Source organism: Micromesistius poutassou, assembly GCF_964030765.1.
Source record: "Micromesistius poutassou genome assembly, chromosome: 14".
In the NCBI taxonomy this organism is placed as follows: domain Eukaryota; kingdom Metazoa; phylum Chordata; class Actinopteri; order Gadiformes; family Gadidae; genus Micromesistius; species Micromesistius poutassou.
Genome location: NC_140284.1, coordinates 4,478,752 through 4,492,046, shown reverse-complemented (window position 1 = coordinate 4,492,046; position 13,295 = coordinate 4,478,752). Strand labels below are relative to the sequence as shown.

General features: G+C 40.4%; 2 protein-coding genes across 4 annotated transcripts; one reads left to right on the top strand and one right to left on the bottom strand.

Annotated features, from left to right (window-relative positions):
• Positions 1-69: 69 nt before the first annotated feature.
• On the bottom strand, positions 70-3,577 carry spryd7b (SPRY domain containing 7b). The gene is made up of 5 exons (XM_084478555.1): positions 3,189-3,577; positions 2,615-2,731; positions 2,293-2,459; positions 1,692-1,794; positions 70-1,187 (listed from the first exon to the last, which is right to left on the bottom strand). The coding sequence occupies exons 1-5, from the start codon at positions 3,391-3,393 to the stop codon at positions 1,090-1,092; spliced, it is 690 nt and encodes a 229-aa protein (XP_084334681.1). The 5' UTR covers positions 3,394-3,577; the 3' UTR covers positions 70-1,089.
• Positions 3,578-4,251: 674 nt separating this feature from the next.
• On the top strand, positions 4,252-6,283 carry trim13 (tripartite motif containing 13). 3 transcript variants are annotated; one of them, XM_084478102.1, is made up of 2 exons: positions 4,252-4,526; positions 4,693-6,283. In XM_084478102.1, exon 2 carries the CDS (start codon positions 4,699-4,701, stop codon positions 5,902-5,904), a length of 1,206 nt encoding a protein of 401 aa, XP_084334228.1. In that variant the 5' UTR covers positions 4,252-4,526; positions 4,693-4,698; the 3' UTR covers positions 5,905-6,283. The 3 variants fall into 3 exon arrangements, with proteins under 3 accessions (XP_084334228.1, XP_084334226.1, XP_084334227.1); XM_084478100.1 differs by having other exon boundaries at positions 4,252-4,546; XM_084478101.1 differs by having other exon boundaries at positions 4,252-4,587.
• Positions 6,284-13,295: the final 7,012 nt, after the last annotated feature.

The window sequence follows — 13,295 nt, the reverse complement described above, 5'->3', positions numbered from 1 at the left end:
CACACACACACACACACACACACACTCTCTCTCTCTCTCTCTTCTGGTAGAAGCGGATACACACAGAAAGCCTCTAGAGACATCGTTTAATGAATCGACAATATTTGGATCGATAGTTCGTACAATCACGCTATTAGTGCAACAAAGACAAGCCTTTAAAAACAATAAATACTTCAACGAATGGATATGCAATGCAGACATAATTAAACGAACAGCAGGATAGGCATCATGATCGCAACATACACTTAGATACTAATGTTGTACCAATAGACCATACGATAAGGTATTCCAAAGTAACATTTTGATGCCAACTTCGACATAGTCTAAGTTAAAGCAATGTTTCACTTTGGCAATATATGTTCTTTATTTCTCTACTTGGACTGTGAATACACTGCTGGATGCAAAATGACAAATTTCTGTTTAGGGTTTAAACATATTTATAATCTGTCACAATTTGATGGTAGCTAAATGTGTACATAATCAAAGGATCAATGACTAGGGTGGTTTAGCCTTTGCTTAAAAAGCCTTGTCCAGGAGAATAACGAAAATTTACACTAAAATAAATACATAATGTCCGGGTGATAATACATCACATAATGGCAAACATATGTAGCAATTACCCTAAACATAACTTTCTGCCATTTACAACATTGGTGGCAGTTAAAGTCAGTGAATAACCACAATTTGAAATAATGTCCAAGCACTTTTGGGGCAATCAGAAAAACAAACATATGGATGAAACTAAATCACAGCGGACAGTCTAACCAATAATTAGTGTTAATGAGGATTTTTAAGAAGACACAATGATAAGTAAAACAACATGAGTTTTCATTCTCCGTCAAATGAAACTACATGTCCAGCAAGGCCAACCAACAACAACAAATACACCCTCAATGCGTTTAACTTAAAAATGGAGATTAGCAGCAACACACATCTCATAATCAGCGTAAAAACACCAGGGTTTTTTATGCCAGAGATTACGACATGTTTTACTCGATGCTATGAGGGTGCTATGCGATTATCTGCTGTGTTGGATACATTTGCGGATGTTTGAGTGAGGGGGTCAGTGCAGCTTGAGGTGGTCTCTGCCTAGAATATCTGTTGTTCAAAGAGGATTTTCTCAAAGCCATGGGGAAGTGTGTGGTAGAAGTCGCTAAACTGGCAGTCCAAGATGGCACTGTCATCCACTAGAAAGATGGAAGGAGAAAGAGATGGGAGTTAAAGCAAAAGCAACTTCAAACATTTTATACTTTGTATGGAGTAAAATCATATTGTTTCATATATTTTAGAGATTTGAATCCCAACACTTTTTAAGATTAAAATCTACCAGCACATTATTTGGTTTCCAAATAGTCTCTTAAAAGGAAGGCAAACTATAGTATCACACAAAAGAAAAAATAATAAAAGGCTTCACAAGGGAACAACTCATTTCTATAGACAAACCTAAAGGCAAAAATGGACCATGAAATCATATTTGGGCCATGATGCCAGTGCAAGGGCAATGTGTACAAACATGGCCCTCTAGTGGATAAATATTACTCAAAAATATAAATAGAATATAATTCAGAGTAAGATGCTGAGAGTTTAGCTACACAACATATGTCTGATTGATCCAAATCAAATTTAATAAAGAAAAAACATAAAACATAAACAATATATAATACCAGTCAGTATATTACAAATGAAATTACCATAAACGACAGGATACACTGTGCCTCGGATACCGGAAGCAGGACAATGCATGTTCTTTCCATTCAGATACAAGTTCAACTCCACGTGATCATAGGTGATGCCCTGGTCGATACATAAAGGTTGGTCAGGACATGTTACATAAAGAACACATCAAACACATCTCAAAACGTATTGCTATTACTACTTTTTTTTGCAAAAGGTGCAGTCAAAACCAGAACACATGGATTATGCATTACCGAGATGCAGGTTTTGGTTGTAGATCGAAAGACACTATATTTGTTCAATCAACGAACCCCAGATTTTTTTGGTGACACTCGGAATAATACAGTTAAATGGATTGTATACAAGTATTTCGAAATTGGTGCTGTGGATTTGGTAGAGCATGGCAGTATCACTGGATACTGCAATAACATATGCACTCAGATGGAAGCATTCAGCAATTTATTCATTGTGATTAAACATTTGGCAAACACATGAAACAAAGCAAAAAAATACATATCAAATGACCACAGACTGCTTTTGTGTCTTCGATTGTATTATACTTATTATATTTATTATTAAAGACCTTATGGGGAGGGCCTGGTATTTAATTAGACTCACCACAATGTCACCCTCCTGGGGAAGGCTATTCGCGGGTAGACGGTTCTTCTCTTCATTGTTGTGATACACGGATCCATCATGCCTGAGAACAAGGCTGTTTGTGTCTCTGCCCAACGGTACTTGATTAAGATTGACTTTCTGTGTGGCAACACCTATCCCCCACACACCTGGAGAAATATATAAGTCATTGCAAATGTATTCTCAAGCCTTTTTTTCTCTGCAGCTGCAACTTTTTACGGCACATGTACAGCCTATAAAAGGGAGTTACCAAAAATAAAGTAAATTGTATGTGACAAGGGAGGCTGCTGAGACAACAACTTACCGGTAGACTGTATCTTGAACTCAAAATAGCTCTTGTTCTGATGCAGTGGTGCGTTAGCAAGGCAGCCACCTGTGCCACATATCCGCCGTCCACTCTTCACAATCACAACATCTGTGCCTGGATTTGACAAAAACAATAATTTCATATCTAGAGAACTATTCTTCATATGCGCACATATGAGTCATATAATCTGGAAGAAAAAAAAACCTCAACATCATGCTATCCCCTCTAGAAAAGGGTTAAAACTTTTCATCGATGAATGAGAAAGGTTTAAGGGTGTAATCGTTGCTTTGTTTCCATTCGTGTGACTATATGTTTTCCATTCTCCTATCTAGGCAAGTCAGTCCACAATCAAACCAACACAACACAGAGCGAGTAAAGTATCATCACAGACAGCTTACAGAGGGGCTGTCATCTACTAGGGGTCTGTCAGACACATAAGAAGGGGCTGGGTGGCTAACGCTAAGGCTACCAGAAGAGACCATCCCACCACACAGACACGTCATCCGGACAACGGCAGGCTCGCTTTACCAAAACACGTTTGTAAATAGCGACGTGTCAAGTCACAACTTACCCATGTGGTGTGTGTCTAACTGGACGGTGGGCATTTCTTTGAGGGGAATGTGCCCCGATCCTCCGTCTCCGCAGCAATTCAGACAGCACGTAAACATAGCAGCCATTATTGTGTTGACGCCGACCCGGAAACCCTGACTTAACAATTTGTGCCAAAGAGTGCCGTCGGAAAGAAAAAAAAGCGCTTGTCGAAACAGCGACACCATGCGGTTCGCACTGGCTTTGCCTAAACCCTTTCTAACCAGTGCACCCAATCACATTGCTTGGTAAGGATGGGCATTTTTTTTCCTGATGGCATGGAAACAAGGGAAGAAAATCAAGGTCAACATGTATACACGTGACAAAGTAACTATTGGATATCGATGTGTAATGTTACGTAAACACGAGCCACTCACGAAGTAGACTGCCACTGGGTTTAGGGATACTGAGAAAGGTGTTTTTTTTCAACCGCTGGACCCATGAGAAACGGCAAGCAGTTTTACTTGTAATGTTTACATAGATTGTTGTTTAAATAGTTGCACAAAGTGGGGTGATACAATCAGTCATGACATATTGGGATTAAGCCTAGTTGACGCTCTTTCACGCTGTAATGTTTTGCATAGCAACAGCCCCTCCCCCAGATACCCGCAGGGACGCTCTGCCACTTCCATCCCATGATAAAAAACGTAAACATTAAATGAAAATATTATAACGGATAATATCATCACTCTCTACACCCCTGAGATGTTTGCATGGCATCTCTCGGGGCTGGTCTTCCGGAAAAGAAGAAAATCAGTTTGTAAAATGAATGCATAAACCTTAGCTGTGGCAGTGAAATAGTTAAACATTCTCCCGGAAAGGGCGAAGTCTGCACAGCAACAAGCGCCATGATTGCGTTGCTCTGTGCTCCTCAGCAGCTGGTGAGTGATTTTTGTGGTCCAGTAGTTGCATGTTACTATGCGCTTGCAAAATCTGTCCTATCCTTCCTCTATACCTTGCCAACAGGACCGACTCTTACGCAAACCCGATCTGTCGGTTATTCGTTAGCTAGTATCAGATCAACTACAATTGGCCGAGTATAGCGAGCTAGCTTCTTGTATTCCAGTGCACGTTATATAGGGAGTAACGTGTTAGATAGTGAGCGGCTTGTCGCATTAATATATAACAACAATATAGTCAGCAAGAGGCGCCTTACATCAACTATGTCAAACAGAGAGGGCGGTAAATGTATCACGCTGAGTAGGAATATGTATTTCCTATGCTCGGTTCACAGCTACTGTATTCCCACTTTTTTCTTAAATCGCGCACCTAGCGACGAATGTCATGTTAATGACGGGGATGGCTGAACGACGACATACACGTAGGGACTGCATCATTGATGTACGATACTTTAACGCATAATGTTCATGTTGTCAACTAAGGTAACATTGCGTCGTGCGTATTTATTATTAAGATGCACTGATGTTCCATGCTCGCATTTTTCTCTTGACAAACCTGATGGGTTGACGTCTGAATGTGTTTTACAGGACACCATGGAGCTGTTGGAAGAGGACCTCACTTGTCCGATATGCTGCAGTCTTTTCGACGATCCCCGGGTCCTGCCCTGCTCCCACAGCTTTTGTAAGAAGTGTTTGGAAGGGATGCTTGAAGGTAACCGGAGCCCAGTGTGGAGACCGCCTTTCAAATGCCCCACCTGCCGCAAAGAGACGCCTCAAAACGGCATCAACAGTTTGCAGATAAACTATTCCTTGCGTGGAATAGTGGAAAAGTATAACAGGATTCGCGTTTTACCGAGGATGTCCCTTTGTAAACAACACGACGGCCAGCCGCTCAATATATTTTGCGCCACGGACCTAAAACTTATTTGTGGATTTTGTGCAACAACTGGAAATCATAAGGGACATACATTCTGTGCATTGGATGAAGCATACCAACAGGAGAAAGCGGCATTCGAACAACTGTCCGAGGGAATGGAGAGCTGGCAGAATGCCGATATACTTTCCTGCTTAGAGACTCTACAAATAAGCAAGAAAAAGGCGCTCCAGTTGGTCTCCATAGACGCAGAAAAGGTAACCAATTATTTCGAGAATTTGGTCGGCGCCCTTGAGCACAAGAAACGTGAAATTCTCTCCGATTTCGAGACCTTAAAATTGGTGGTGATGCAAGCCCACGATCCCGAGATCAACAAGCTGAGCGCAGCTCTGGACGAGCAGACCCGGGCGCTGAGCATCGCCGAGTCATTCAGGAATGTGTCCGACCCTCTCTGTTTCCTCCAGCAGATGCAGGAGTTCAGGGAGAAGCTGCGAGTCGTCCGCGAAACACCTCTGCCCTCGCTGAAGGAAATTGACGTGGGCCCTCATGTACGCAATTTCGACGTCCGGAATTGGGACATGCTGAGACTCAAAGACGTGGATAAAATATCCGTCCCGCACGAACACGGATCACACCGCGCAACCAGCTCGCGACTCCGAGTCCCCAAGATGTTCTTTATATTCATGAGCGTCATGCTGCCAGCCGTTTTCCTCTTGCACCCAGACACGTTAACCTGGACCTCGGTCCATTTGGCCACACAGAGTGAAGCGTTTCTATATGGACTTTCCCCGCGTCTCAAAGACGCAGAGCTGTATTGGCAGAAGGGGCTCGGTGCATGCACCTGTTTACTGGCCACATGTCAATATTACGCCCTGGACCTCTTACACACCGCTGTTGATTATATGGGCAGCTGTAAACTGTTCTAACCATATTCTTTTTATTTTTTCTATTTTTTGTATGTAGTTGTCCTTGTAAGGTACCAGGACGGACGGACGGAAGCCCTCTCTATAGCCTACTTTAAGCCTATATAATTAAGGGCGCCCACACGTTAAGTTCAGTTATATGATAATTTGGTCTATTGCCTATTATAATGTGTTACTTACCTGGGCTACCATCCTAACACAGGACTGCCAAATCAAGTAGGACCTACTAATCTCAACCCTCCGTGTATTTTTAAACGTGCTTTCTACCTGATATTGATTCAGTTACACAACGACTATTTTTGTTTTACTTGTTGCCACACTACGTTTGACTGTTGACTGAACTTTGCCTAATGTATCCGCCTAATAAAATGCCAAAAATAGGTATACGCTCTCGGTCATTCATCTATTCAGTATAGTCAATCTTGACATTGCCGTAGCCTATCAATAGGTGGATGCACGTTTCCCCCCCCCCCCCCCCCCCCTGCGCGCGCGTCATCCGGGCCGCAGAAACCCGTCCCAAGGTTAGACGCGTTAGATAACAAGGCCCGAGCGCCATCTTCACCAGACTGCACACGTTAAACACGGGGGGACATTTGGACATGTTTAGCCCACATGAAGGGCCCGCATCGACCCACCTAGCGCTGTTTTAATCAGCTCATTCCTTTACATGGCAGGTTGATCCCGTTCAATTAAATGGGGATTATGTAAAAGCATTTGTTGTGGTATAGAGTAAAATATAAAATAAAAATAAGTAAAGCTTTAGTTACTAGGGGGGCTGTGGTGGGTGTAATTGACATAGAGCAAATATCGGTAATCCCCGTCCAAAGTCAAGAAGTTCATAACTGTACATCTTGACGAATTGAAAAGACACTAAGGGGATATTCGGAAATGTATTATGAGCGTTGTTTTGTCCAGATATTGAAGAAATGAAAAATCACCAACCATAATGCCAAGTAGGCTAATCCCATAACGTCCGCACTGACCAGAATACAAAAGGCACGTCACGCCACGTGGGCCTGTACATACAGGCCTATATATAGCCGACTGTTGCGAGGCAAATCCGCTGCATAGGATTTAAAATTTACACTGCACATGAATCTTTAATTTCCAGGGATACATGCCACAATACATCTCAATGTCACATTTGCCCGAATCCAATCTCAAAATATTGACCTGGTGTAGGCCCTACTGTCTCGTAGGCTTTATTATACGAGATAAGGCGGACACTTGTTTTCGTCATTGAGAATAGGTAGTATTGGAACCTTTAAAATATATATAACAGGGGGGAATCCGAAAAATTGACATATTAGATTAAGTCTCGCCATACATTACGAATATCAGTTTGCCCTGTAGGCTACTTTTTCCTTTGGTGTCCGTGGGACCACAAAACGACTCCTCATTTCACATGTCTTCTTCAAGAAAGCCGGTGCCCAAATGCCTTGCACGATTCCTAGACGGATTGTGTAGGCCTAAGTGAAATAATTTCAATGCATAGAGTAAAAATAAACACGAACAATTACTATATAGCAAACATGCAACGAGGCTTAATAACTGAGAAAATAATGGGGCTCTAATTATTTATTTATTTAAAAGCCAAGAAAGACCGATTTTTATTTTTTATTTTTTGCTTGGTCTACTGCCAAATGATATAGGCCTAGTATTTAATATAAAATTAACCTAATTTGGGATAGCCTTTTTTTAAATCAATCACTCATTCTCAGTGTAGGCCTAAATGCAAGCTGTTTTATAGTCTATAAGTCGCCAAATACAAAAACGGACATGGCCTTCTGCGTATAGGCTCGGCATTTTTTTTTTTTAAAGCAAATCAAAAATATCCCCATATTTAAAAATGAAAGTAAATGTATTGAAAATAAACTGGCTTATGAAAAGGCCTAAAAACATCTTATAAAAGGCGAGGGGAAACAAATAAGAGGAGCATTCTGCAAAGTGTGGAAGTAGATTTAGGTACCAACTCTCACTTGCAGGCCTACGATGGAGTAAGGATGGCCATTTAACAACCATACTGGAGGATTTAATTTTGGCACGATGCGTTCAGAAATGCAGCTGACTCACCTCATCATTTTGTATTATAAAATGTGTGCTTATAACCTAACGTTTTCTTCAAAGACTAAAAGCTAAGGTAAAAGGCAAAATTATAACGTATAGCTTAACGTATACGCTTGCCGAACCCTCCGTCCATTTTCAGAGCGACAGGACTCGATGTCGTAACCTGTGCTTTTATTGTTAACGAGTCCTATGGGTTCATATAACCTGGGCTATAGGTCGCTCTTTCATCTGAGGGGACTTAATGAAGGTCCTTATAGCCTAAAGCGTAAAGCATTTACCCTTTTAACTGTGCGAGGTAGTGCAATTCCAACATTTCCAATACAGGCCTATTCCTTAGTCTATCTGTAGTTACACGTCTTGCCGTTTAAAGCGGAGATGCATTAGCAATGTCTCAAACGGTTAGAAGCCATTTATTCTCCGTTTAATGAATGCATAATCGAATTAACTCGGGATGACGGTTCACTCTATGATGGGCAAAGACATGGGTTAAGAAAAATTACAAACTGGCCGTCCCGTCCCAGTGTTTTATCAAATCTCAAATCCAACTGTGAAGTGACCATCAACTCGAGAAAGGAGTAATCGGAATTGCTATTACACTGAATGACAAAATAAAACAGGTTTAATTTTTTATTTTTTTTATTTAATATATATATATTATACAAATGACAACTGGAGCACAAAAATATAAAACTAAAAAAAATAACCAAGGCAGATGCAAGGTGTCGCGTGTGTGGATGGGTTGTGATACGAACTGACCCCGTCCCAAATACCCAATAAATCAACCCATGATGAATGCAACTAGTAATATATATATATATATTTTTTTAACTTCTCTTCAGTGTATACCACGAGTTAAGAAACGAGTTTCAGTGGTTAGCTTTAAGGTTGGTAAGCGGTCAGTTTTGCTTCAGCAGCACGATCAATACTGGAGGCATATGCGACAGTGTAAACTCCAATATTTACGTGCTGCTACAGCAAGGCCACCAATAGCGTCAACCACATCAGATCAGCTCATTAGGTCCATGTATTATATATATACTGTGTGTGTATATATATATATATATATATATATATATATATATATATATATGATTCATCCCTTAGACTTAAGGTAGATTAATGGGTTGTGTCCAGGGAGGCCTGATCTCATGCACTGCTCTCCTAACGGTTTTGCTGTGATGCACTTTGTTCCGGCTTTACTGCTGCAGCACAGTACGGCCTGTATCTCAGTGTAACCACAAACCATTCTGTGCTGCTACAATACTGCCAGAAATGATGGCCTTTCCCTTTCGTCTTTCACCCTCCTCTTCCCTCGTCGTCGTCGCTCCACTGGTGCTCCCCGCATTAAACCCGGTTCCTGGGTGCACCCCTATTTACAGACTTGTGACGCAACACGTTTCTGTCCTGGGAGGGCATCCTCTAGCTCCTCTCGAACACACCACCTGGAGGCACGCCATCTGAAACACACAGACGAGGAATCGTTAGGCAGTGTTCTGTGTAGCTTTTTTTTCCCCCCAGCAATGGTACTGTATATTGAGGTTCATGAAATCAGTTCAGTTTAGTTTGATTGGTGAGATAAAAGAAAACAATTGTAACGCGTCATCACCCAAAACAACATGTCCAACTTGTAAACCCACACAGTGGACATCCTCCATCTTGAATTGTCAGACCTTTTCTTTCAGACAACAATGAACAACTTTTCTTTAATTGGTGCGTTTGTGTCAATTGAACTGCATTTTATTTTATCCGGAGCCCATTGGATGTCTCGCCATGTGTGTAATCGTCAATACAGTTCAATGCTGATTATCTTATTTCCATACAAACCAAATTTCGAGATAGAAGATAAGAATAGATCTAAACATAGATCCATACTACAGCAGTATCAAAACATTTTATGTTTGAAAAAAAATTGTGTCCTGTCAGCTTTCAAATATTTAATCTGCATGAATTGGTCTTGTTACATTGAAATAAAACGTGACAAGCATGGAACTCCCCTCACCTGGGTAACCCCTATTGATGCAATTCCTTATATACTCAATGAATTCAAAGCTGGTATTCCTTTGAATAGGCGGTTATTTGTGGGTTAAAAACATCATCTCATTCAGTTGTTGAGCATTATTTGGTTACAAGACAATGCAACTTTATTGTTGTCTGCCAAGGCTTCAGAGAATGGAGTGACTACCAGTGTGCCTTAACCAGGACAGAACTTACAAAGCGCACATTGGCGTGTATGTGCAAGCACAGTCATACACAGACAGGAATGACATTTAGTTCTAGTGTCAATATTAGTTGTAGCTTCAATAGTGTATATTACGTTTTTAAGTTGGACCATGAGAATACTCATATTTTCAATGACCAAAAAAACAAACAAAAAAACCCAAACATTAACATGTTTTTTGGATTGAATTATTTAGCTGTTTCAGCATCTTCAGCAGTTGACATAGCACAGAAGTTGCTGTAAACACAATCCTCGACAGGTTTGGGAAATCATAGTGCTGCCACTAGAGGTCTCAATGGGCTAACATGACCCTGGTCCGAACTGGCCGAGGTAGGCCCAGAGACCTGAGTTCAAGAGTATTTAACCATTACAGTTATCTGACGGCTTGTAGGGACCTTCTGACACTCCATATACATAGAGCGGAGAATGAGACAGAAGAAACACAGAAGTCTGAAAGTAATCAAATGATATCAACAATGTCGGTCATCTTCAAAGCCCACCCAAGCACTCCCTCTCATTCAATAGACAGGTCATTGGGGTCAATTTAAGAAAAATACTGTATGTCAGACAATTTTACCAAATATATACAGAATTGAATCTGTTTTAGAAGCTGACCATAGAATATGGGCATGCACAAAATCGTTACACTCCTTTTACAAATATTGCCACTTGGTGGTAATACGGTTTGTGTTCCCTTTATATATAACTATTTTATTTTTTATTATTTTTTAATAAAATAAGCATAGGTGTGTACAGAACGGATCCAAGTGATCAGTCCACCATTTGACAGGGTGGGGCAAAAATATATTTTGTTCTCAGCACAAAACCAGTTAATCTTGTACAATGACTTTTGGTTTCTACTATAGGTATAAAATCATTGCTAAGAGCAAAGGAGGTGAACTGCTCAGGAACCTGCTCACTAATAGGAACAAGCAACCTAGAGGTGCAGGAGAGCCTCCTTGCACTTCTGCAATGTAATGCAGTTTATTGGAAGGGGAATTTGGATTTTGTACTGATGCTTTCAACTTCCTCTTTCTACAGCGATTTGACAGTTTCACTACATCAGTACTCAACTACAAATGAATAAGACCAGTAGTTGCATTTTGGGTTCAAAAATCTCAAACATATTCACATAAAAGTTGAATATAGGGGTTCAGTAGGTAAATATTCTAAAAAAAGAATAGAGATGATGCAATTTTGCCTGCGTATTGCCATATTTGCTGCCCAGCTTTTTATTGTTTTTAGTCATGTCGAAAGAATGGTATATTCTTCCATCTTCCATAATGATTTGAATTTCTGGGCTAAGCCTCTGTGTAATTAGCACGTAGGTTATTACATTGAACACTGCACAAATTTCACATTGAATTACTATGAATAGTTGGCAATATGACAACTGGAAACCATATTAACCTAGATTTGAAATGTACCATCCTGGATATTATAATTAAGAATAAGGGAATTGTTTGACTGATGTTATACTATTGCCAAACCTTTTTTACAGTGGTAAGCATGAAACAAAAAAGGTCAACATATTTTGTTTGGCCAGTGGACTTCAGAAACGACATGAAAATTGAAATTAGGTTAAACTCTTGTAATCCTCACCGACAGTCTCCCTGAGTCAAATGTATAATAACCTACAATAACACTTTATATGTGACTCAAGATTCAGGTGCAGGACATGATTACTCTGGCTGGTCAGTTTGCAAATTAGTGTGATAAGTTACACAAAAAAGATCAGATTTACTCGCATTTGGAGAGGAAAATAATTTTTAAATACACCTACTTTCACCTACTAAATTCCACCATAAAAAAAACCTGCATTCAAACCACACTTCCTTGTCAGCTTTGTGGTAAGTGTATGGTAGAAAATGTTTCCTTAAAATGCACACGTTTCAATAATTCAATAATTGCTGACCATTGAACTGATACTCATTAGCTGATATCAGTTCTTCACAGAAGTAATTGAAGGACCGCTTCAAAGTAATTGCTCCAGCACTTTTCTCTTGTTCTCTCTGTTTGAGGGAGTCATGTCCTGACATGTCCCCGTCCCCGCTCAGCCTTTTGAACCATTTTCCGCAATACTTGCACCTCAAACAATGGCCTTAAAGAGTCACCTGACCCTTGGGGCAAAGGTCAAGAAACCCCTTAACAGGCGCAGTGGCTGGGACATGACAACGAGCCCCCTCCCAGTGTCAAGTGGGCTGTCTGGTCTCAGCTGGTCCATGTGATGGCACTGTTTGCAGAGTACCCACTGAATCCCCAACAATTAATGTGTGTGATAAATACACAAAAAATGTAAAATATATCTGAACAGCCATCACATTACGTCACAAGCAGAGCTAATTGTACCATTTAAATATGGGGGGGGGTATTCACATATTCATGCCTCATTCAAGATTCAGAAGGCTGCCCACGGGCCAGCCAAGCCAGGCTAATGTTAAGTTACATGAAAGTAAAATCTCTTAAAAATAAAAACCGAAAGACTAGTCAACAAACAAATCGCCCCCACTTTACAAATATGAATGAACATAATTTGTACCTGGTACTTTCAACCATCACTGCATTGGAATAAATATTTTGTTCAAAAACTAACACGATGACAAGAGAAATGTACTTGATTTAATTTCTACCACCTCAGGTGTAATCGTGTTTGCTTCACTGTAATAAATTTAAATGTTTACAAATAGCAAAAAGGTCACCATAATTCAATCATGATCACAGGGTATCAGTTTCTGTAAATTATCCATCATGACCTTTAGAGCCCAAAATAAAACGGTTGACAGAATGCTGTGTAAACATAATCTAGTTGCACACAGCTGTATAGAAAAGAAACAGGCTCTATCGGGGGTAACTGAATGTTATTGTGATTGACACTAGGCCGGTTATCTATAAATATGGAATAATTTGCGCCATGGAGGAATCTTTCTAATAGTAGGCTCTGCCACACACACACACACACACACTCTCTCTCTCTCTCACACACACACACACACATCACAACATGTCCAGGATCCCAGGGGGAGGCATGGGTGAGGCAATGCAGCCAGACATACAAAACACTATATATCCATGTATTTTTATCATATATATTTTTTTATATAGACCCTTG